We start from the raw sequence: 24,597 nt of genomic DNA, 5'->3' as shown, positions 1-24,597 counted from the left end.
ACCAAAAATTTAAATTAATATATTTACTAATAATTAGATTAATTTTTCAATTTTTTGAGAGTTGTAATGTGAACTAAGGAGCATGCTATGCTTTAGGAAGGGCCAATGGCATCATGTATTTGTCAATTGTCACCTGTTGTTGAATTTAAAGCTATGATATTGAGAGGGAATGTTGGGATATTGACATTATTGTGAAAGAAATTGATGAGAGCATCATAACACTTTGCCCCACTCTTTGTGTTTAATCAAAAAGAAATAATATTTAATTAAATGTTATTAAATATTTTTTAATATTATGTGAAATTAAGTTTGAGGTTCTTGAAATTCTGTGCCATTGCCCCTCACTGCGCAAAGGACATACAAACCTGATCAATTTGTCCAAAAGCAATAATTAATTTTGAATTAAAAAAGAAGAAGGAAATATCAACATGATAATCTTATTCAAATTTTAACTTCTAAAATATTAAAAATAAAGAGGCTAATGGGATTGCTGATAGGGTGAAATTAGAAAATATTTTAAGCAAAATTAAAGTGTAATTTTATAATGTATGAATTTATAATTTTATCATGTTTGAAATGATTAATATTTTTTTTTCATTTTTGAGAAAGTTAATGTATAATTTTATTATATATCAATTTTTAATTTTTAAATATTAAGGGACTAAAAAGCCAATTTTCTATTTTTTAGAGCCAAGGCACTTGCCTTCCCTCAAACAAAATCTCTACCTTCACCCTTACAACCAGGTCAAGAAGTTTAGGCAACTGCTAGAGATTATGGAGAATCCAATGCTTAAGGGTGAGAATCCAACTTAGATTCTTCAGGGGGGTCATTGAGAACATAATATCTTATTGCCCGCATTTTTGCACGAGTTGCCAAGGAATTTACCACACCATTTATCTTACGATACACATGTTTAATGTGAAAAATTCATCTCCACTTCAACATACGTTGTATTGCACGGATCTCTGCATCTGATGAAGGCTCCTGGTCTTCTTGCCAATGAGATTAATAGTTGTCAAGCTGTCTGTCTCAAGAATCAAATTTTTAATCCCTAGTGACCATACAATATTTAGGCCATCATAAGCTCCCATCCATTACTTTTGTGTTCATTTTTATCGAATACAATTTTAATTACCATTTAAAAGTAAGATTTTGACCATTCATGAACTTTACACATTTAAATGATGATGGTTAGTGTATTAGAAAACAATGGGTGAAAATGTCTTGGTCAGGATCCAAACCCATTTTACCCACAAAATGAAAGTTGGTCGGTAAAAGTGACCACAAATAGATTCTACGACAATAAAAGTATCTACCATATTCATTTATTAAATGGATCAGTTTAATTTTTATACTATTAAAAATTAAATAATATCAAATTTTAACGGAATTAATAATTATAACAAAATCACTTGTCAAGAACAATTTTTCATATTAAAAAAAGCTGTGAAAGTAATCCTAGTAACAAATAACCTTTGGTAATGGAAAAACTAACAATAATATGATTGTATTAATGTTATTTCCAATCTTAAATCCTCTTCTCTTTTTGAACCTTGGGCTATTGAGCATGGTACTAGGTTCACTGCTTAATTTAGTTTCACTTTCATCCCTCTAAAAAATTAATTTAATCCTTATCAATAATTTCAAATTAATAACCCTATTAATTATTGCAGATAGTAAAAATATAATTTCACTATTTTAATATCTATATCTTTATAATTTTTAAAGGATTAAATCAAATTTTTATCATTTTAAGGGTTAAAGTATTATTTTTATTAATTTAAAATTTTATAAATTTTAAAAGGACATAAATAAAAATTTTCCATTTTAAAAGGAACCTGGTGCCTACCAGCACCTGGCTACCCCTGGTGGCACCTGTTAGCTTGAAATGCCACTTGTTTAGCTTGGATATTTTCTTTCCACTTGTACATATAATTTCGTTTTCTTGCTAGATTATACAAATATTAGAATCCTTCAAAAATAAATTAAAAAAAGGAAGTGTAAAAGGTTATTAGGCGTTTCTTAATCAAACAGATATCTTATTAATCATTTTCCTTGTTCTTTCCCTTATGATTTATGAAGGTTCGAGAAAGAATTGAGGTCTAGAGTTACTTATGGTTAATTTTATCAGGCATTCTCAAACTTTGATTTAGATTATAAATTGGTCCTTAGACTTCAAACATTCTAATTGAGTCTTTAAATATATATATATTGTATCAAATAGGTTTTTATGTTAGCTTTGTCATTAGCTTGGGGTTAAACACATTCAAAAACATGTGTGTAGTTACTGTATGAACAACTTAGATTTATGTATTAGAAGAAAGAAATAATCCAAGTTGTACATGTTGTAGATACACATATATTTATGATTCGATCTATATGTTTTGAAGATGTTACACATTATATTAGAATTGACATTTAATGCCTAAATTAATTGACAGACTGGTAGTATGGTTTGATTACTATAGTACTGATATTTTGAGGATTCAATTAGAACATTTTGAAGTCTAAGAACCAATTTAGAATCTGGGTGATAATTTGGCAACCTTTGGTGCAATTGACCCTTTAGATTGTCATTGAAATCAAAACTTATTATTATATTTTATCCTCATCAAAACACCATCTTTCATTGATTTTCTTGACCATTGACCTTAGTGACAAATCTTCTAACTTAACTTCCAAGTTTTTCATATAAATACAACTCATACTTTTGACCAAATAAGGCATCCAAAATCCAATTTTGTTCGATTTTAGCTAGAGAAAAAGAAATTTTTAAATTTTGGGTTTTTTTCTTTTTAGAAATATATGGAAGAACACTCATACAACAATAATAATGTTCCTTCGCGTGGGATGATGTTGGCTTTGGCATTTTTGTTTTGGTTATTCATCCATGTAGATATTGCTAAAGCTCTTTCAAACGAGCAATTGCCTATTTTCATCTTCATCACCTTCATCATCTTTGCTCTTTGCTTTCTCTCTAGCCACACACGGCTCAAATCGCCTTACGTTGTCGACGATGACGATGTTAGATCTTATCAAGATGACTTGCCCATCGACGATGTTGAATCTGTTCCTTCACTTTCTGAGGAGGAAATGGAACGTTGTTGCAATTCGGAGGAGATCATAGTGGACAAGCATGTCATCCTAGTGGAGGATGATGTTGGGGATATGGATGCATTTAGTTCGAACAATTCCGACGAAGATTGGGAGCATGATTATCCGTCAAATATTGACCCAAATTTTAATTGGCAATTCGTTTGACTATTGTATAATTCTATAGATTGAAGATTTCTTTGTGGTGTAGGAATTTTAGAATGATGAGAAATATGTAATCTCTAAAGGATTAGAAATAGTTTGATATGATATCGGATTAATTGAAATTAAAAATATCATTTCATGTAGAGGATAGGAATTGAATTTTGTTTTGAGTATTGAGTTTAGTGTTATAAGTGTTTTTTTTTTAATATTTTCATCATGAATTTAAGCATTCGTGATCAAATTAAATTAATAAAAAATATTTTCCATTATAAGTTTTAAATTTATAAATATATATTTAGCACAGTTTTTATTTTATTTTATTTTATAAGATTCAATATATCTTTGATTTAAATTTTTATTCATTAACATAAAATAAAATATTGGCTTAATGGTATTATAAGCACTCAAATTTTTTTAAAAAAATCAATTAAGATTCTTCGAACTTTTTGCACCAAATTGAGCCCTTGAATTAACAACACTAATCAAATAAGCCCTTTGATTGATGTTGATCGTTAGTATTTAATAACAACGCTGATGTGGCTGTTAAATGATGCCATGTCAGCAAAAAATAAAATAAAAATAAAAATTCTAAAATAAGTACATAATGAAACTGGATAAACACGTGTCCAGGTACATTTGAATATGGACACTCTTGTGTCTAGATACATTCTGGAATTTTAAAAAATTTTAAAACTTATAAAATTTATTAGAAATTAATTAAATTCATAACATGTTATAAAATTTATAAAAAAAATTTTAATATTTTAAATCAGAAAATGCTATAAAAATTTGTTTTTATATTTTATATTTATAAAATGGGGCTAGAAATTAATGAGCCTAAAATCAAGTTAAAACATAAAAAGGATTTTATCAATCCAAAACAAAAAACAAAATTAAAATTAGAAAGCCCAAATGAAAATCCATAACAAATGGGTTTATCCAACATTAAAGACCCAAATGTAGATGCTAAGTAAATGGTCTTGAATCAAACACTTAGCTCAAAATCCAATTTAGTTCAATTAAAGAAATTTCTTTGGTGATTAAAACGATTTTACATAAACAAAATAACTTATGTTGGATGAAATTCGATGCCTATATTAGATTTGGAGACGGATTCGGGTGTTCTCGAGATGAAGGTAAATTGTGGGAGGCACCAGAGCTTCTACTTCAAGATGTTTTCTGAATGCTTTAGTCAATGACGAGATTTGGTAATCAAGAAAGAAAGAATACAAAGGTAGAAAATTGCTTTGGAGGCAAGAGATGAATTATAAAATTTTGGGGTCAAAGTATAATTTTATCATTATACTAATATGTAATTTTATAAAAACTTAAGAGGTTAAATGAAAAATCTACCATTTTTGGGAGGCCAATATCACTACCTGCCCCCTTTGCTTTCATCCCTGAATATGGGGCTGAAGATAATAGAAGATATGAGAAGAAAATCACAGAAAGATGATCCTATAAGGGATAATACCTCTTGTCCTTGTGAAGTAACACTCGAGATTCAAACCTAGTGAATCGGGTCGGGTTTAGGGCATTACAATATGATTTTAATAAGGTGCGGATTGAGTCTCAACTCGGTTAGCATTGACATTGTTGCCAGTGCAAGAGGACATGGGTTCAAGCACGTTAAAACGTGTTTATCCTCCTATTTAAGGGTTGAGAAGGGGTTATGGGCAGCTACAGGCATTGTATAAAAATGATTTTAATAAAGTTAAAATATGCCATAATTCCCTATACTCTTCAAAAACTTGAAATTTAGTCCCTCTACTTTTCAATTTCTAAATTTCAAATTTCAAGTTCAACAGTTATCATCGTTAATTTTTTTTGTTAGGTTCAGGTTAATTACAAAATCATTTTTCAATTACATGGCTACCAAGTGAATAATATTTTTTTTATTTCAAGATGCCACACCAATAAATTTAACAATATTAATAGTTAGACCAAAATTTTGAAATCTGAAAAAGTGAAATACAATGACTAAATTTCAAAATTTCTAAAAAGTATAGGAACTTATGAATATTTTAGCCTTCTAATAAATGAAAAATATAAAAAATCGATAAATTGAAAATAATACGGAGGACCTTACGATGCATTTGGATCAAGTCTTTAGAAATATAAACTTGGATCAGATTTAAACAAATATAAAATAAGACTTAATCTAACCATGAAAACCTCCAGGTGGCACCTGTTGAGCTCCAATATCTTCAGTCCACGTGTACATATGTTATCGTTTTCTTGCAAGATTAAACAATGACTCGAATCCTTCAATATTTATTTTCATAAATAAATTAAAAGTCAAACAAACAAACGATGGCAAAACGTTATTCTGTAACATTATTAATATCTGATTATTAGGTGTTTCTTAATCAGACAAATATCTTATTAACCTCTTGCCTTGTTCTCTCCCTTACCAGAAAGAACTAAAACGTTAGCCTCTATCCAGAGTTATTTAGGGTTAATTTTATCAAGCATGATTTAGATTATAAATTGGTCCTCCAACTTTAAATATTTTAATTGAATTTTTAAATATAAATATCGTCTCAAATAGGTCTTTATGTTAGCTTTCTCATTAGCTTGGGGTCAAACACATTCAAAAACACCTGTCTAGTTACTTAGATTTATGTGTTAGAAGAAAGAAATAATCCTCCCAAAATTTAGTGACCTTGTTGCTTTTTTAAGACTCAAATCCAAGTTGTACATGTTTTCGATACGCATTTTGAATATGTTATATATTAGAATTGACATTTAATGCCTAAATTAATGGATAATATTGATACTTTGAGCATTTAATTAAAACATTTTGAAGCCTAAGAATCAATTTAGAATCTGGTGAAAATTTGGGGACTTTTGGTGCAATTGACCCTTTAGATTGTCATAAGCTGGTAAGAAAGCATCATATTTCTGGCCAACTTTTATTGAGCTTCTTGACCATTGACCTTAGTTAAAGATCGAGCAACAGAATTCAACAAAAAAGAGAAAGATCTAGTAATCTTACTTCCGACCATATAAATAGCTTGCATACTATTCACCAAATAAGGCATCCAAAATCGAATTTTGGTCGATCTCAGTTAGTGAAAAAGAAATTTTTAAATTTTGTTTTTTTTTTTTTAGAAAAATATGGAAGAACACTCATTCAACGCTCCTCCGCAGGGTATAATGTTTGTTTTGTCATTTTTGTTTTGGTTCTTCATCCATGTAGATTCTGCTAAAGCTCTTTCAAACAAGCTACTGCCTATTTTCATCTTCATCATCTTTGCTCTTTGCTTTCTATCTAGCCACACACCGCTCAGATCGCCTTACGTTGTCCGCGATGACAATGTTCGATCTTATCGAGGCGACTTCCCCGTCAACGATGTTGAATCTTATCTCGCCGACTTCCCCGTCGACGTCGACGATGTTGAATCTGTTCCTTCACTTTCTGAGGAGGAAATGGAAAGTCGTAATTCGGAGGAGATCATAATAGACAAGCATATCATCCTAGTGGAGGATGATATTGGGGATATGGATGCATTTAGTTGGAACAACTCCGAGGATGATTGGGAGCAAAATTATCCGTCAAATATTGACCCAAATTTTAATTGGCAATTTTTATGACATTGTATAATTCTATAGATTGAATATTTCTTTGTGGTGTGGCTATTTTAGAATTAAAAATGGTTTGATATGTGTCGATTGAGTTTTAGTTTGATTGGCACGTATATTTTTGTCAATACAAGAAGACGTTGATTTGAGTGCGTTAAAACGCATTATCTTCCTATTTATGGGTTAGGGAGGAGCTATAGCTAGTTCTAAGCATCATTCAAAAGGAGCAGATATAATCAGAATCTATGATGAAATTTATACGAGATCAGATTGATGGAAAAAATAGCATTTCATGTTTTAGAGTATTGAGTTTAGTAAGTGTTGTTTTGAGTATTTTCATTATGAATTTAAGCAATAGAGACCAAATTATCAAATTAATAAAACATATTTAATAGCATATGTTTTAAATTTATAAATATATATTTAGTACATTTTTTTAATTTGATAAGATTCATATCTTTGATTTAATATTTTATTCATTCACATAAAATAAAACATTGGTTTAATGGTGTTATAAGCTCTCAAATTTTTTCAAAGAAATCAATTAAGACTCTTTGAATTTTTTGCACCCAATTAAGCCTCTAAGCTAACAAAACTAGACTGATGTTGATCATTAATATTTAATAACAATGTTGGCGTGGCTGTTAAAAGATGTCATGTTAGCATTGTTTTTGTTGATGTGGCAATACCACATTAGCAAAAAATAAAAATAAAAAATTTAAAATAAGTACATAATGAATCTGGATAAAAAGTTGTTCGGATTCATTTGAATATGGACACTCATTTGTCCAGATACATTCTGGAATTATAAAAAATTTATTAAAAAATTAAAATTTATAATTAAAATCATAAAATTTTATAAAAAAATTATTTTTCTATATCTTAAATCAGAAAATGTTATAATTTTTATAATTTTTTATATTTTTTTTATTCATGTGAATAATGGGGCTAGAAATTAATGAGCCTAAAATCAAGTTAAAACATAAAAAAGATCTTATCCAATCCAAAACAAAAATAAAATTGAAATTAAAAAGCCCAAATGAAAATCCATAACAAATGGGTTTATCCAACATTAAAGACCCAAATGTAGATGCTAAGTAAATGGTCTTGAATCAAACACTTAGCTCAAAATCCAATTTAGTTCAATTAAAGAAATTTCTTTGGTGATTAAAACGATTTTACATAAACAAAATAATCTACGTTGGATGAAATTCGATGCCTATATTAGATTTGGAGACGGATTCGGGTGTTCTCGAGATGAAGGTAAATTGTGGGGGGCACCAGAGCTTCTACTTCAAGATGTTTTCTGAATGCTTTAGTCAATGACGAGATTTGGTGATCGAGAAAGAAAGTAATATGAGCAAAGGCAAAGGTAGAAAATTGCCAAGAGATGAATTATAATTTTTGGGGGGTTAAAAGTAAAATTTTATCATTATATTAATATGTAATTTTATAAAAATTTAAGAGGTTAAATGAAAAATCTATCATTTTTGGGAGCCAATGTCACTATCTGCCCTCTTTTGCCTTTATCCCTAAATATGAGGCTGAAGATAATAAAAGATATGAGAAGAAATCACAGAAAGATGATCTTGTAAAGGATAATCCTCTTGTCCTTGTGCTTGGTCCCAAAGCTTGCTTCTTATTGGTTGTTGGTCTAAAGAGTGATCTCGTATTATATTAAGTTCATTTTGTCTTGTTTAACAATTAATTAATATATGGGTTAACATAACTTTTAGTCCCTGAACTTGACAATTAAGTCTATTTTGGTATACGTACTATTTTTTGATCCACTTTGGCACATGAACTTGGCAAGTAGGTCAATTTACATTTTGAGATTGTGCCACATCATCAGATCTTGATGGAATCTAAGTTCAGGAACCAAAATGGACTTAGTTGTCAAGTTTAGGTACCAAAGAGAACAAAAAAAAAATACATAAAGATTAAAGTAGACACAAATGTCCCATCTCTAACTCATAAATAGGAAGATAATGTGTTTTAGCGCACTCAACCCACGTCCTCCTACATTAGTAACAATGTATATGCCAATTGAACTATAACTCAATCGACTTAATTATTCTTTTTTCTCATTTTAACATTGCTTTTATTTTACTCTTCATACAAAAATGAAAAAACAAAACATCATCATGTAAGAACCATGTTCGAAATTTAATCGGGATAAAATAACATCTAATCTATAAATTTAATAATTTTTAACTTTTTTCTTAATTTCTTTTGTTTAGATTAGTCCTTAAATTTTAATTACATCTAACATGTTAAATGATGTAGTAAAATTATCACGTGTTATCTATTTATTGATTTGACATCACGGCATTAATGGTTTTAAATGTAAATATCATTTTAATAAATGGAATTAAAGTTCAGATACTAAAATCAATATTTTAAAAGTAAAAATATCTCATTAAAATATTTGTTAAATTACATGAATTAAATTTAACATTTTAAGTAATTAATTATTTATTTATAGCCCTTCAATAGTGAATACTTAATTTATATTGGTATTAACCTCCACACTTATTAGATTTAAAATTTCTAGTTGAAATAGTGTCACGAATTAATTAAATTTCATATCAATTTAAAAATAAATAAAAGATCCTTTTTTTATAAAAATAACAAATATTAATTTAAATGAGTTTTATCGTTTTATATTTTTTATATAAAATTTATAAAATGTTTACACATAATTGAATTTAAACTTAAAACACTATTAATTTTATCATTTCAACTAATACTTTATTTGATTTTTATATAATTTTTTTATTTACATTACGGATGTATCATAATCCAATATTATTCTATGTTACTAATACGTGACACTTGCACAGGACAACCACTCCTTAACCTTGAAAACAATGCCCATTTCTCAATACTTGAATCCGAATTAATTACCTTCCACCTGAAAACCAAAACAAAACATAATTAATTAAATTAAGAGATTAGAGGTTCAACTCTTAATTCAATCCTTCAATTCCATCGCTTAAAAGTAACAAGAATTATTAAAATTATATTTTAAAATGATAAAAATAAAAGAAAACATGAAAAACATTCCAAAAATTTATTAAAAATAAAGAAGTACTCGAATTTTATTATTTTTGTACCCAATTTTCTACTAGTTCAAAACCAAAGTTTTAGAATTAGATCGGTTGTCCATCTTAGAGCATCGATTTCTGATTCAATCGGTTTGTTCAATTGAATTGAATAAATTGTTAAAAATAAAAAAGAAAAATAGAAAAACCAGTTTGACCAACAGGTTTAATTGGTTCGCGGCTCAACCAATCCAACCCTTTATTTTGAATTGATACTCTAATTAATTATCAATCCAACCAGTGCAACCAATCTGATTATGAAAACAATATTCAAAACAGTTAAAATTATTTTGATTATATGTCATCGTTTAGACTTTATCTAATCCTAAATACTTATCAACATTTTTTTTGGACTTTAGGGTTATTTATTATATAACCCAATGAATTATTATAAATAAATAATGAAAACTTGCTTGTATGTGGTTAGTAGACGGTGGAGAAAGACGAGCATCATAGCTTTAGCCATGTTGATTCCCAAGCAGGTCCTTGCTCCCATTCCAAATGCTAAGAAGCTGTATGGCTTACAAAAATGTTCATCCTATGTTGTGCCAAAAAAAAACACACATACACACACTTTCATCATTCTTCCACGATTTTATAAATCAGATTGGTTGTTTTTTTTTTTTAACATAAGCAAGGAAACTTACATCAAACCTTGAAGGATTGAAGTTGTTGGGTTCATTGTAGAGCATTGGATCAAGGTGTATTGATCTAGCATCAATGTTCACATTCCACCCTTTCTTTATCTTGTATCCTATTGGCAAAACAATAAAAAAAACATTAAGGTAGGTTTGTGAATTTTGATTCAAGTCCAATTTAATTCAATTTGATCATATAAAAATTTAATAATTTGATCAAGCTTAATCTAAATTCGAAAATGATTCAAACCCAAGTATTAAATCTCAAATGAAAAACTCAAAATGATCTGAACTTGAAAAACTTGACTAAGAAACTCGAATGACTAAATGACCCTAATTAGAATTGAGTTGAACTTGAAATAACTTAAACTTGAATTAGGGACAAAGCCAAAAGTTTTTTTTTCTTAGGAACATAACTTAATTCTAAATTTTGGAGTGCAAAATGCAACTTTATCATTTTATTTACTTAAAAGTTTTACATTAAATTATAAATTTTAAGAGGAAAATACAAATTTACCATTGTATTAACATTAAATTTTATAATTTTTAGAGGGATTAAACTATAAATTTATCATGAGAAAAGAGGATAAGAATCCTTGCCTCCACCTCTAAAATTCAAGAGTAACTGAATCTAAAACCATTCAAACCCAAAATGATATGAAAATTTTAAATTTTGAATTAATCCAATTGAAATTCAACTTACCCGATTCACATATTTTTATCACCTAATATGAGAAAAAAAAAACATTAAATTTCATCTTGGTGGTAGAAATCAAACCTTCGATCTCACAGTCTTCGAGTACAAGTCTTGGGAACCATGGTACGACAGATGCCATTCTCAGTGACTCTTTAATCACCTGTTCATGACCTTTCACTTCATTAATATGTTAAGCCATTCCTTGAAGTTTAGAAAATTTAAAACCTTGAAGAATTTTAAAAAAATGCACCATTTTCATTTTGCTTACCTTAGAAGCATAGGGCATTTCATTAAGATCGTCCAAAGTAAGAAATGACTTTTTTGAAGTTTTTTCTGCAAGTTGACGTTGCTCAGCCTGCTCTAGTCATTAAAAACCAAAAAGTAGAATAAGTTACTTAAATCTAACTGAAATTATTACGTAGGATGAAGTTAATATACCATTTGATACTTGAGTTCGGTTTCAATGTATGCTTTAGTAGAAAAACATAAGTATTTAATTGGGACAAAAGAAAATTTCAAGTACCAAATTGATCATAAAAGTCAAACTCAGATACTTGTATGGAACAAAGAAAAACTCAAGTATTAATTAAACAAAAACACTCAGGTATCGAATTGAACATTAAAGCCAAATTCAGATACCAAATTGAACATTGAAGTAAACTCAAGAATCAAATTGAACGACAAACTCAATTATCAAATAATATATTATTTAAATCACTTAAATCTAACTAAAACCGTCAACTACCATAAATTTGGCTTGAGTTAATATATCATTTGGTAATTTAATTTGGCTTAAATGTTCAATTTGATAGACTTTTTTTGTCCCAATTATGTATCTAAGTTTGACTTCTATATTCTATTTGGCATCATGTGGTACAATAAATATTTGAGTACTCTAGTATAAAAAATATAGGTACGTAATTGAGACGAAAGAAAAACTCAATATCACAAATTGACCATTGAAGCCAAACTCAATTACTTATATGGAACAAAAAAAACACTCAAGTATCAATTAAGAAAACAGATGTACCAAATTAAACATTAAAACTAAACTAGAGTACCAAATAGTATATTAACCCATTTGGGTTTTTCTACTTGCCTTGATTGCCTCAAGGGCCTCTTCATTTTCCCCTAGATACTTGACCATCCATGTGATTGCACTTGCTGTTGTATCTTGGCCTGAAATTTGATAAACAAATGTTAATTGAAGATTATGAATGATGAACATTGTAATGAAAGCAAAAAAAAAGGGGGGGGTTCACCTGCAATAATCATGGTCAATATATTATCTTGAATCTCTGCATCTGTTAGTCTATGCATTCCATCAAAACTAGAATTGTCATCCTTTGCCAATAGACATTGAAGGAAATCTTTGGAATTAGGGTCTAAACCCGTTCTTCTTCTACTAATGATCTTCTCCAATATGCTCATGATTCTTTTTCTAGCCTGGTTTTGTAATTGGAATTTCAAAGCTTTAGTGCTAAATTATGGGATTCATGGGATCAATGTAAGAAAAAGGAAACCTCAAAGGGTTCTTTTTTAAATTATTATTCTGATTACCTGAAGGCCTTTGTAGAATCCTGTCCAAGGAAACCTCAAAGGGAATGCAAGCATCGCTTTACAAACTTGACTTACATCTTCTTGCAATAACTCTAGCTCTACTCCACTTTCCAAACTTAGCAACATTTTGCATACTGCCTTGAATGTTATCTGCACCCAATTCAATTTCCAATCTATCAAATAATAATCTCTATATATTTTTGATGTTATGTTAATTTCTTTTAGAAATACTGTATTCTTTAGTCTTGGAACTAAAGAATACTAAAGTATTACAGGCAAGAACACTTGAGCTCATCAGGATAACACATTTTTCAATCACACATCACAAAGCATGTGTTGAGAGTCTTTCATAACTTAGCTACTCTCTCACGCAAGGTACCTATATAGCAAGGTCTAGTCTATAAACCTCTCATCTATACTATCTTCATTATTGTACTTGGCTTGCCTAAGCACTTATCTCGCTATTGCTCGACCCTCAGGGCTCTCATCATCATTATGCGAACCTCTCCCTTTACTAATCGTACTAAAATTTACTTCAACATTGTTTATTAACATAATACCCCAATATTTGCTACTCTACTTGTTGTTGGGGCTTAACATTGTAAAAGGCCACAAAGCATTCAAGAGAAATAAAATTTGTTATACTTACACTTGGCAAGTTCACCTCATGTCCTAATCACTTTATTAGCTAACGTCATAGATAAGGATCACCTTGCAAGCTAAGACAACCTACAAGCCCAAGACCCTGCGAGGTCAAAACTCTATGAGCCCAAGTCCTCGAAAAATTACTGTCACTTGTACATCACATATATTTGTTGGTTTGACATTACAACTATACTTAAAATAATAGGACATCAATAAGTCAATTGAGTTGTAGAAATTATGGAATTAATATGAGAATGACGGGTGGTGACTAGAGACACTCTTTTTAAGGCCAACAGGCTTCAGAATAAGACAACTCGCTTCCATCACACACTCTCAGCTATCTCTCTCTCTCTTCTTGAACTCTAATTTCTTAGGAGACTCTAGTCTCAATCATCTTTAATTACCTATAACTCTCCGTCTACTAAATGAACCGTCATGAACCACAACAATCCCAACCTTATATCGACCAAATTAAAAGAGCAACCCATCATGACAAATCATGTACGTGTATACATCTAAATCTTGATCCAAGAAAAGGATGTTTCATTGGCAAACCTTTAAAGCTTCATCAAGTACTATGATAGTGCCACCATGTTCCCACTCATTAAGGGCATCAACAACGAGTTGGTCGAACTGTTTAACCAACAACGATATGGAATTCGAGGAGAACAAGTTGATTAGCCTCGCACGAAGTAGCTTATGATGGTGGGGCGAAGCACAAAGCAAGCTTTGATTCCCCACTAGCTCAGCAATTGACTTTATGTACGTCTTTGTGAATCGACCCAGCTCATTGTTTAGTATTGTTTTGGCTGATTCGGTGCTCTTTACAAACACATGCGTCTCGCCAAATATGTTGGTTTTGAAGCAATTCCCGTATCTGTTTTACAAAATGACTCTTTCAGCAAAATTTGATAGTGAACCCCATTGAGAACAACAACACATTCATTTGCAAATTGTTGAAGAAAATTATATTCTTTTTATCAACTCGATTGGACGCTTTGGAAATTTGGGTTATTGAAAAAAATGTGCGAAACCCCCGAAGTCGATGCTTATTCCCCAAAGAAGTGTGGGTCTTAAAAACAAGGTTTTTTTAGACTTTTTCATGAAAGCTGTGCTTTGGAAACATAGTTGAGGAATCTCAAACAATTTAGTTTAGTATAAGTGGGAAGCCACAAAATTTTTATGGGTCCGAATTTAGTTATATTATGAGTTAAAATGTAATTTTATAATTTCAATAACTTATATATTTATAATTTTAAATGGTTAAATTAAAATTGTATCATCTTTGAGGAGTTAAAATGTGATTTTACTATTTATTAAATTAAAATCTTGTAAAATTTAAAGGATTTAATAAAAAATTAATGGTTGTTAAATTTGGTATCTGAGTTTAACTTTAATATTCAATTTGATGCTTGATCTTAGCTTCAATGTTCAATTTGATATCTGGACCAATAGACATCATGTGACCTAATAAATATTTGATATTTGTGCTCTAGTAAAAAAAGTAAAGATACTTAATTAGGAAAATAAAGGTCGTGTACTAAATTGAACATTAAAATTAAACTCAGGTATGTAATTGGGACAAAAAAAACCTAAGTATTAAATTGAAAAAAAATCAGGTACCAAAATAAACATTAAAGATAAACTTAAATACTTAATTATTGAAGATAAACTGAAAGTTCCAAAATTATTGAAACCAAATTTAAGTATCAAATAGGATATTAACCCTTTGAAAAGGAAGGCACCATATTCGTACATACCTTTCACTTCGTACACGTACGAAGTCATAAAAACCTTTCTCACCATTAATGGCAGCCATAAACTGGATAGTTTCCCCGATAAACGGCAACCCTAGACTCCCCGGAGGAATATTACTGGTCCCGGAATATTCCCCGTTAAGCTTCCGCAGCACCATCTTCTTCCACAGCTCGCTCGCAACAAAAACAAAGGCACCAACACCCAAAATTGCGTATAAACAAAGGCCATAAGGACCTACTTCCACCAAAACCTCAAACATTTTTGTTCCTTTTTTCTACTATACTCTCATTTGAGCGGGGATGATATTGATCATCAACAACTTCAAGATTTCATTATATGCTTATCTGAAAAGCCTTTGAAAATTTCATATTGAATCATTGAATGGGAAAAAAGCACGTTTACGGTTTAAAAAGAATGACATGTTGGTGTATTGGCCTACAATGATTTTGCCTATGGTGCTTGAAATCATTGGTTTTCCTCTATTTTCAATGCTGAGTGCACTTCGAGTGGATGTTAGTACACTCTAGAGTAGTGGCACTAGGAAGTTTCTGATCCGGTTGGGTTTAGACGTGTTAATGTACAATCAATGGCAGATTTTGGGAATAATTTTAGGGGGTTTAATTAAAATTTTTAAAAATTTTAGGAGTTTAATGAGATTATTTTTTAAAAGAATTAGGGTTTAAATTAAAATTTTTTAAAAATTTATGAGATTAATGAGAATTTTCAAAAAAATTTAAAAGAGCTTAATTTTTTTTTAAAAAGACATAATGAAAATTTTCAAAAGTTTAGGATAAGGGCTAATTAAAATTTTCAAAAAAATTTAAGGGAGAAATGAAAATTTTCAAAAATGTTGGCCCCTTGGCCACCATTAATTTAAGAAAAAATATTTCTTAAAAAAAGGAAAAAAATATGATATTTAGTAACTTTATATTTTTTTATTCCAAAAAAAAGTTTAAATTTTTTTAAAATTTATTCATATTTATAAATGATTGGTTAAAATTTATTTAGGCCAATTTATATTAATTTAATAAAAATAAATTAATTTTTATTTAATATTTAGTAATTTTATAGCTTTAATTAAATTTTCATGCATTAACAACCTCACATATTTTTTAATATTTAGGTTATATTCTTATATATCTAGTTTTTATATGATATATTTTATAATATATATATATATAAATAAAAGAAATTTAACATATTTTGAAATTGAACCCACTAGGTACTTGATTCTTGAAGCCTAAGCTTTGAGCTTAATAAACCGTCTTAAAATTTTAACGGATTTTCGAACTTGAATAAATAATCGTAATGTTTTAAAATCAGATTGGCGGTCAAATCGTTTAGATCATTAGTTTTTGGTTCGATTGTCGGTCTAATAATAATTATATTTAAAATATTTAAAAAATTATAAACCGATTCAATTGTCAATTTTTATCTCGATTTTTTTTTTATTTTGAACGGTTTGTTTGAAAGTTGATTCAATTCTTTTATCTAGATCAGTATACCAATTGATTCAATTGATCAATTCAATTCAATTCCAACAACGTAGACTGAACAAAAAAAAAAACACAAAAAAAAAACATAACACTCCTAAAGAAAATTACTGAAATTCAGCCATCAATTAACTAAATTATACGAAGCAAATATGAATCGTGATGGGACATTGAGGATATGTGTATCAAAATACAATCCCATTACAATGGCTGGTTTCTACTGTGATGGAACTTATTGCGATTTCCAATTTGATTATGGTTTTACCACTTTTTAGTGAGGGCCATCACCAAATTGATGTAGTTGGTTCTAGACTTGGACAAGTGAGTCCCAACAATGTCTCCATATCTAATGAACAAATCATCCATGACATCAGGTTCGATTCCGAAGTGAGATTCGAGCATCGATTCAACAACAGCTCGGATGGCTTTGGCCACTCGTCGTCCGACGGATAGCTTCCCATGAGGGGTATGGGTATCGGTCACAGCACCGCCATCCCAATCGATTTCGAAAGCTTCAAGGCGATCAATGGTGAAGGACCCTTCTTTTTGTATCTCATCTTTTATTTCCTCAGCGCATGGAGCATAGTATGGGGCATTGAAAGAATCAAGTTTTTCCTCTTCAATTCGACCCTAGAAAAAGTTCAATAAGATATATTAGTCATATAGATATTTGGAAAAGGTTCAATAAATTAATTAGTTATATATTATATTAATTAGTCATATATAGAAATTCAATATATGTATAAAGGATAAAATTTATTAAATTAATAAATCAATTTTTATATTATATTATATCAAAATAACAAAATTAAATATATAATAAAATGTATAAATTCAAAATTAAAAAAATTAATATATAAATAATATAAGATAAAAAAATCATATAAAATATAAAAAAAATTCTAACAATAATTCACGCTTTTAATGTTGATTAGCACCAGTCAATATTAGTCAACAATTGATCAACAGTCTATGGTCACGTCACCGATGACATAAAGAAATGCAGGCACGTGACATAATCGCATGAGTTGGATGTGTCACGTATGGTGTTTTTAAAATTATTAATAATTTGGAATTAAAACTAAGTAGCAAAATAAAATTAAAAAAATTAAGAGTAAAATTCAAAGGCAAATTTGATATAACATATAGTTAAATCAACCTAGAAAGCTCAGTCCATATATATACTTCCACCTTTTACTGATTTAGACCATTCAAGAATTTTATTCTTCTCTAATTCTTGAGGTGATTCTTTTCATAAGTGATAAAAAGAAAAGAGCTAATAATAAATTAAAATTCCCAAAATTTTGGTAAAGTTTGAGACTTAATTCCTTATCCCTAAAAAACTCCAAAAAAATTTTAAATCATTTTTTTTAATTTAAGAATTTCAGTTTAAGTTTAAAATGGTCAATACTTCATGTCAAAATTTGTCGACATGACATGGTAACATATAATTGGCCGAAAATAAAAATATTAAGTTGAATTTTTTTTATAAAAATTAATAAATCAACAATAAATAGGACGTGAATATGAGCATGTTTTTCTTCTAATTTAAATTTTATTTTTTTAATTATAAGGATTAAATCTTAAATTTTGTTAAAGTATAAAGATTAACAACATATTTTAATATTTTTGTTCTCTTTTGCGGCAAAAAGTATTGCCGCATGAAGTGAACTCGGTTACGAGTTGTTTCACGATTTAATTGTCCCAATTGTCTAAATAGGTAAAAAATAAAAAAAATAAAAAAAGGTTATGGAATTGTAAATGAGAATAAAATGGACAAATTTTAAGCCTTAAAGTCCACATGCAAAACATTGCATGGCTTTGATCGATTCTCATCTTGTATTTAGGCCCTTCAAGTTTGGCCCAATCTCGCGACCTTTTAATCGAGTCACATGACGTGACCAATATCACGTCATAGAACTCACATTGTGAGTATGAAATAATCTAGTTGTAAATTTATGAGACTAAGCAAAAGCATAATTGAAAAATATAAACTCAAAGTCTAACCTAAAATAGACCAGGTCAATCGAGCCGAGCATGCCACCCTAGCGATGAACACCACTACCAGGGGCGAAGTCAGAAAAAAAATTTTAGGGGGTCGAAATTATGTTGTAATTTTTACAATAGTAAAAATATAATTTCACTATTTTAATAGCTTATATCTTTATAATTTTTAAAAGATTAAATCAAATTTTTATCATTTTTAAAGGGTTAAAATGTAATTTTATCTTTACTAATTTAAACTTTTTAAAATTTTGAGGAGTATAAATGAAAATTTTTCATTTTACGTTATACGCAGCTGACCACTACATGCATGTAATTAAATCAAAACATTGAAAAGAAAAAAAGCAATATATATACCTCTCTAGCCAAGCTCATGATTGCTTGGGCCAACAGCTCCCATTGGTAGCAGCTATTTTCGGTGGTGGGATCGGTGGAGCTCCGGCCCATGAAAGAAAGGACCATGCGGCCGCCGGCAACCAGTTCCCGGGAACGTGACTTTATAAACAGTGAAAAGTCATTTCGGAACTGCAGCAAGTAAGCATCCACCACACTCTGTGGGCTGCTCTTTGAAATATACAGCTTTCCCTTATTCAATCGTTTAAGAGCATTGCTCTCCAACCCGGCCGGAACCTGTAATATTCAACGAGTAAATATCTTTCATGTTCGTTTTCCAGTTTTGAGTAAAATTTAAATTCGGGTTAAGTATTATAAGCACTAACCTGTGAGAGCCAATGAAGACTAGAAGAAGAATGCACGAAATGCAAGCTGTTAGTAGGGAACAATCTACCATAGAAAGACCCCGGGGCACCCAATATGAAACAAGACTCGAACTCGAGACCTTTCTCTTCCTTAAGTCTATCGTAGAATGCTGGTAACGACATGAATATGTTGTTGAAATCATTGCTATAAAGATCATTCAAGAATACTCTGAACTCCGATACCAACCGCCGACCGAGAAGACGATTCGCAGCTTCCACCGTGTCCATGATCTCGGAGATTACTGATAAAGAGTTTGGTCCCGATGAGCAACCTAAGTCCGCAATTCCCATGCTTTCTATCACATTGTTGCATAACATTTCCAGCACTGCTTCTTTCATGATTGGTTTACCAACAGATATGATTTTGCTCTTGAAAAACCATGAAAATTTTGAAAGAAGAAAATTTTATGAACAGTAGAACAGACATAAATAATGCATTGGTTTCGAAAAAAGAAATCCAAATATTAAAAGAAAAAAAAACCTGAACAGTGGAGTTCTTTGCATAGCTAGTGTCACCATTGCCTTTGTTCATGTGAAGTACTTGCATTGTTAGCAACTTAATTGCTTTTGCCTCACTACTTTCGTTTGTTCTATTTTCAAGGCAAAACGAAGAGCACCCTTTATATAGAATGGCAAATATTGAAAAGAAATAAAGTTATGAATATGATAGGTCAAGTCTGGTAGGTCCATTTGTTGGAATATTAATAAAAATTTCAAAAGATTTCATGATTTCTTTTTATATATATTTTTTTCAATTTGATAAGAAAAATTGAATATATTGTGAATGCATGAGTTTCATGCAAACGAAAATAAGATATTTTAGAATTTATGAATAAATATTGATAAATAAATGTAGAGAATATCAATAAATTTATTTAAGTATAATTCTTATAATTATTATATTTTCTTGATTTTTGAGTTTGGAGTTTAGTTTAGATTTTAGGAGTTTCGAGTTTTTTTTAGATACAATTATTAGTAATTATTTATAACTCTTTCACTATTGTTTTTAACCATAAGGTTCGGAGTTCGATCCCGCCCATAAGAATGGAGCACATTTCATTGTCAGTCTTTTACCTGTTTGCGGAGCACCCGCGATGAAGGGATTAGTCACTGCGATCGACAGTAGACACCCTAATTTCGACCAAAAAAATATTCAATCTTTGTGTTATACCAAATTCAACATGTGAATATCTAGAAAATATCAACCAAAAAACTAATCATGTAATCTTTTGAAGTTTATATTAAGACGAGTGAATGTTTGATGCACTATTAATGCATGAGTCGTATGCATCATCAATGAACAATAATATAACACCTCATCGATGGTGAAATTAAAAAGAAAAAAATAGTGGAAGATTTATAAATAACACTATTAATTGTTGTCCTTGAAGTTATGACATAATTTTTTTTTAAAAAAAACTTAAACATTCATTTATCATATAATTTTATTATTAATTGATCATGATTAAAAAAGTTATGGATGTGGTAGGTCAAATCTAGGTCCATTTGTTGGAATATTAATAAAAAATTTCAGAAGATTTCATGATTTCTTTTTATATATTTTCTTCAATTTGATAAGAAAAATTGAACATTGAATATAGTGTCCATGCATGACTTTCATGCAAACGAGAATAAAAAATTTGAGAATTTATGAACAAAATATCAATAAATTTATTTAAGTATAATTAATTATATTTTTTATTTTTGAGTTTGGAGTTAATGATTTAGATTTTAGGAGTTTCGAGTTTTTTTTTAGATATAGTTATTAGTATTTATTCATAACTCCTTCACTATTTCTTTTAACCAATAGGTTGGGAGTTCAATTCCACCCATGAGAATGGAGCACATTTCTTGGTTAGTCTTTTACCTCTTTGGAGAGCACCTTCGACCAAAAAAAAAATCAATCTTTGTGTTATACCAAATTCAACATGTGAATATCTAGAAAATATCAACCAAAAAATTAATCATGTAATCTTTTGAAGTTTATATTAGTACGAGCGAATGTCTAATGCAATATCAGTGCATGAATCGCATGCACCATCAATGAACAACATTATGATACATCATCGCTAATGAAATTAAATAATAATAATGGAGGACTTGTAAATAACATTGTCAGTCATCCTTAAAGTTATGACAGAATTTTTTGATTAACATGCTTTAACTATGCAACTGAATAACGACATTATACTAAGATTTTTGCCTACCTCTTATATTCGCCTCTAAATGTACGATCTGGAGTTAGTTGCCTTTTTCTTTAAAAGCACATGTAGAAAAAGCATTGGTGAATTTATCCTCATGTTTTGAAAGCTTTAGTAACAATGGGGGACCGAGTCCATAGATGAAGTAAACATAAAAATTGGGAACCTAATCAAAAAGGCATATGCTAAGAAAATTAGATCAAAATATTCTTCAATTAATATCAACACATTTATTACAAACATTGCATGCCCTTTGCTTGTTGGAACCAATTTGCAGCTGGGAAGAAGGATAATTATTTAATTCGTATATGAGTTTGACATTTTTTTTAATATGATATTTTTGTTATTTTTTGGTTCAATGTGATACTATAAAAGTTATATGTTTTGGTAGATAACAGTGTTAATTCGGATTTTAGAGTTGATTTAAAGAAAATTCGTAATTAACTAATAATATTATAAATTAACTTTAATCAAATCAATTTAAAAACCCGATTTAAATTAGATTCATTGGATTGTATTTGACAAATTAAACGCAAAATTAAACGAATTCATAATCAACACTAAGTTTATTCTATTAACAAAATCATGAAAGATTCAAACATAATAGTATTAGCAATTAATTTTCATCAAATCAACTCTAAAATCAGAATTAAACATTAAAAAAATAACACCGTTAAATATATAACTTTTGTCAAATATAAATAATAGATTAGACTAAAAATAATACAGGTACCACATTGAAAAAAATGTCAAAACTGAATACCAAATAATATATTAAGCCGTTTAAATAAAAAAAATATCATCTTAAAATTATATTTAAAAATTGAAGTTAAATAAAGGAGATAGATAATCTTCGAAACAATTTTCCTTGTCTGTGTAGACAAATCAGCCTATCATTGAATACCACTTGGAAATTTAATCACTTAATATTAATTAATGAAGTGTCCCTACCATTTAATGCCATAATATTACAACTCATTAATTAAGATTTTCAATTGAAATTTAAAATTTTCAAATTGAAATAGTACTACATAAACTTCAATTTAATGCAATTATACATATTTTGTAATAAATTAGTTCATTCGCATTTTGTAATTCAATTATCATTATGCTGGCCACGAGTTTTAAAGTTACTCTATACTTAAAACGAGAATCGAACCCTCGACTACCACTTAAGGTAGAAAGGACCCTTGCCATCTCACCTAACTCTCGTGATTAATTAAATCAATTTGTATACAATTTGATGATATACAAATAATTTGTAATTAAGTGAATTATATAATTAATCATAAAATTATTATTGAACGGGTCAATGTATAAATGTAATGACAATGTGAAGGTCTAGAACTAATTTTTAAGAGTATTTAATTATTTAGAAATATTTCGATTTAGTTATATTTCAAGTTTAAATTATGTCGAGTTTTAATTTTTTTAATATAAGGCTAGATGATATAAATTTAAAATAATTCAATTTTGAAGATATTAAAATTTGCTTAAATCCAGCTTTAACTTGAAATTGAGCTAAAATTTAATTTTAAAAATATTTTGTAAAAATATAATAAAAGTAATATCTACATGCAAATTTGAATTTTTTATTGAACTTCTATGTAAGAAAAAGAATTACAGGCAGAACGGAAAGGTCCTCTCACATGTAATTAAAATTTCTCTGCATAGTTCACTTTTCGAAGCAATTTAATGTGCAGGCAGAAGGGACTGGTCCTCTCACATGTAATTAAAATTTCTCTGCATTGTTCACTTTCCAAAGCAATTTAATGTGCAGTACTTTTAAAACTATGGTAATTTGTTATTTCAAATTTCAAGTTTATAAATGGATGCACTTTTCCAATGATTGAAATGATTGGGCAATAGAAAGCATGACAGACGTTAGATTATTCGTTTATATTTGAAGGTTGGTAGGAAGATTTAGGGTTTTTTACCTAAGTAGGATAAAAAAAAAATACTAAAATAATATGTTAGAAAAAAAAAATTACTAAAATAGGTTATTTTTTCATTGGAGCCTATTAGATAAGCGCCAATGAATAAAATAATAATTTTTTTTGAATAAAATATAATTTATACTTTTCTAGGTTAGTATATAACCCGTATAATACATAATATTGGCGCCTATCTGGAAGGCGCCAATGGTGGTGCCTATTTGGGAGGCGCCAATGGTGGTGCCTATCTAGGAGGCGCCAATGGTGGTGCCATATTGGAAGGCGCCAATGCTGTGATTTTTCTCTATAGATACCCCCAACACAGACATAAATTTGACTACAGAAACGGAAGAAAGAAGAAGGAAGGAAGTAGAAGAAAAGAAGGAAGGAAAAGAAGAAAAAAATTAGGTATTTTGGTTTTTTTTTTTAAAAATAGAATGTAGAGTCTTGTTAGTAATTTTATTATTTGAAAGTTATTTTGTCATGTTATTAATTTTGTTAGCTTCTGAATGAAAAATTTTGCATTAAAATTTTTATGTATTTTGTTTACATTTTGAAACTGTTTTAAGAAATTTGAAATTCTTTTTTACAGATCTAGTATTGAAAATGGAGAATCAGTTTTTTGTATGCGTTTATTTCGATGGAGAAATTTTAACAACAACTGTGGGATGTATATTTGAATGTCGCAAACAAGTAGCAATGAGATTTGATAGAAATATCTTGTTTGATGATATGAAGGAAAAAATTAGTGAAAAAATTTATAGACGTTGTGGGAGAAGGATATCAAAAGTTTTCTACAAGTTTCCAGTATCAACAGATCCAATAAAATTTACCGAAATGGAACTTGTAGACGATGAAGACGTGGAAACAATGGTCGCTCTTTATTGTGGGACTTCGAGTAACAAAAATGCACCGATTCAGTTATTTGCTGAGTTAGCCAATATGGAGGCAACTGAAGATC

At 29.3% G+C, this 24,597-nt stretch overlaps 2 protein-coding genes across 2 annotated transcripts; both read right to left on the bottom strand.

Moving 5' to 3' along the window:
• Positions 1-9,546: 9,546 nt before the first annotated feature.
• Positions 9,547-15,624, bottom strand: LOC107935060 (abscisic acid 8'-hydroxylase 1). The gene is made up of 10 exons (XM_041094864.1): positions 15,249-15,624; positions 14,044-14,365; positions 12,844-12,993; positions 12,546-12,729; positions 12,383-12,462; positions 11,552-11,638; positions 11,365-11,443; positions 10,596-10,702; positions 10,362-10,486; positions 9,547-9,758 (listed from the first exon to the last, which is right to left on the bottom strand). Exons 1-10 carry the CDS (start codon positions 15,503-15,505, stop codon positions 9,653-9,655), a joined length of 1,497 nt encoding a protein of 498 aa, XP_040950798.1. The 5' UTR covers positions 15,506-15,624; the 3' UTR covers positions 9,547-9,652.
• A 1,225-nt stretch (positions 15,625-16,849) lies between these two features.
• On the bottom strand, positions 16,850-20,107 carry LOC107935062 (probable jasmonic acid carboxyl methyltransferase 2). Its single transcript, XM_016867608.2, has 4 exons — positions 19,983-20,107; positions 19,463-19,870; positions 19,101-19,373; positions 16,850-17,369 (listed from the first exon to the last, which is right to left on the bottom strand). The coding sequence occupies exons 1-4, from the start codon at positions 20,046-20,048 to the stop codon at positions 17,001-17,003; spliced, it is 1,116 nt and encodes a 371-aa protein (XP_016723097.2). The 5' UTR covers positions 20,049-20,107; the 3' UTR covers positions 16,850-17,000.
• Positions 20,108-24,597: the final 4,490 nt, after the last annotated feature.

This window comes from Gossypium hirsutum, chromosome D06 (assembly GCF_007990345.1).
Source record: "Gossypium hirsutum isolate 1008001.06 chromosome D06, Gossypium_hirsutum_v2.1, whole genome shotgun sequence".
In the NCBI taxonomy this organism is placed as follows: domain Eukaryota; kingdom Viridiplantae; phylum Streptophyta; class Magnoliopsida; order Malvales; family Malvaceae; genus Gossypium; species Gossypium hirsutum.
This window is presented reverse-complemented; position numbering and strand designations above follow the sequence as displayed.

Coding starts and splice junctions, on each gene's coding strand:
- LOC107935060 (XM_041094864.1), bottom strand. CDS start 15,505: ATGTTTGAGGTTTTGGTGGAAGTAGGTCCTTATGGCCTTTGTTTATAC. Junction 14,366..15,248: donor GTACGTGTACGAAGTGAAAG/GTATGTACGAAT, acceptor TTTGTAAAACAG/ATACGGGAATTGCTTCAAAA. Junction 11,444..11,551: donor AAATGCCCTATGCTTCTAAG/GTAAGCAAAATG, acceptor GGTCATGAACAG/GTGATTAAAGAGTCACTGAG.
- LOC107935062 (XM_016867608.2), bottom strand. CDS start 20,048: ATGCAAGTACTTCACATGAACAAAGGCAATGGTGACACTAGCTATGCA. Junction 19,871..19,982: donor CAAAGAACTCCACTGTTCAG/GTTTTTTTTTCT, acceptor TGGTTTTTCAAG/AGCAAAATCATATCTGTTGG. Junction 17,370..19,100: donor TCATGAGCTTGGCTAGAGAG/GTATATATATTG, acceptor AACTTTTTCTAG/GGTCGAATTGAAGAGGAAAA.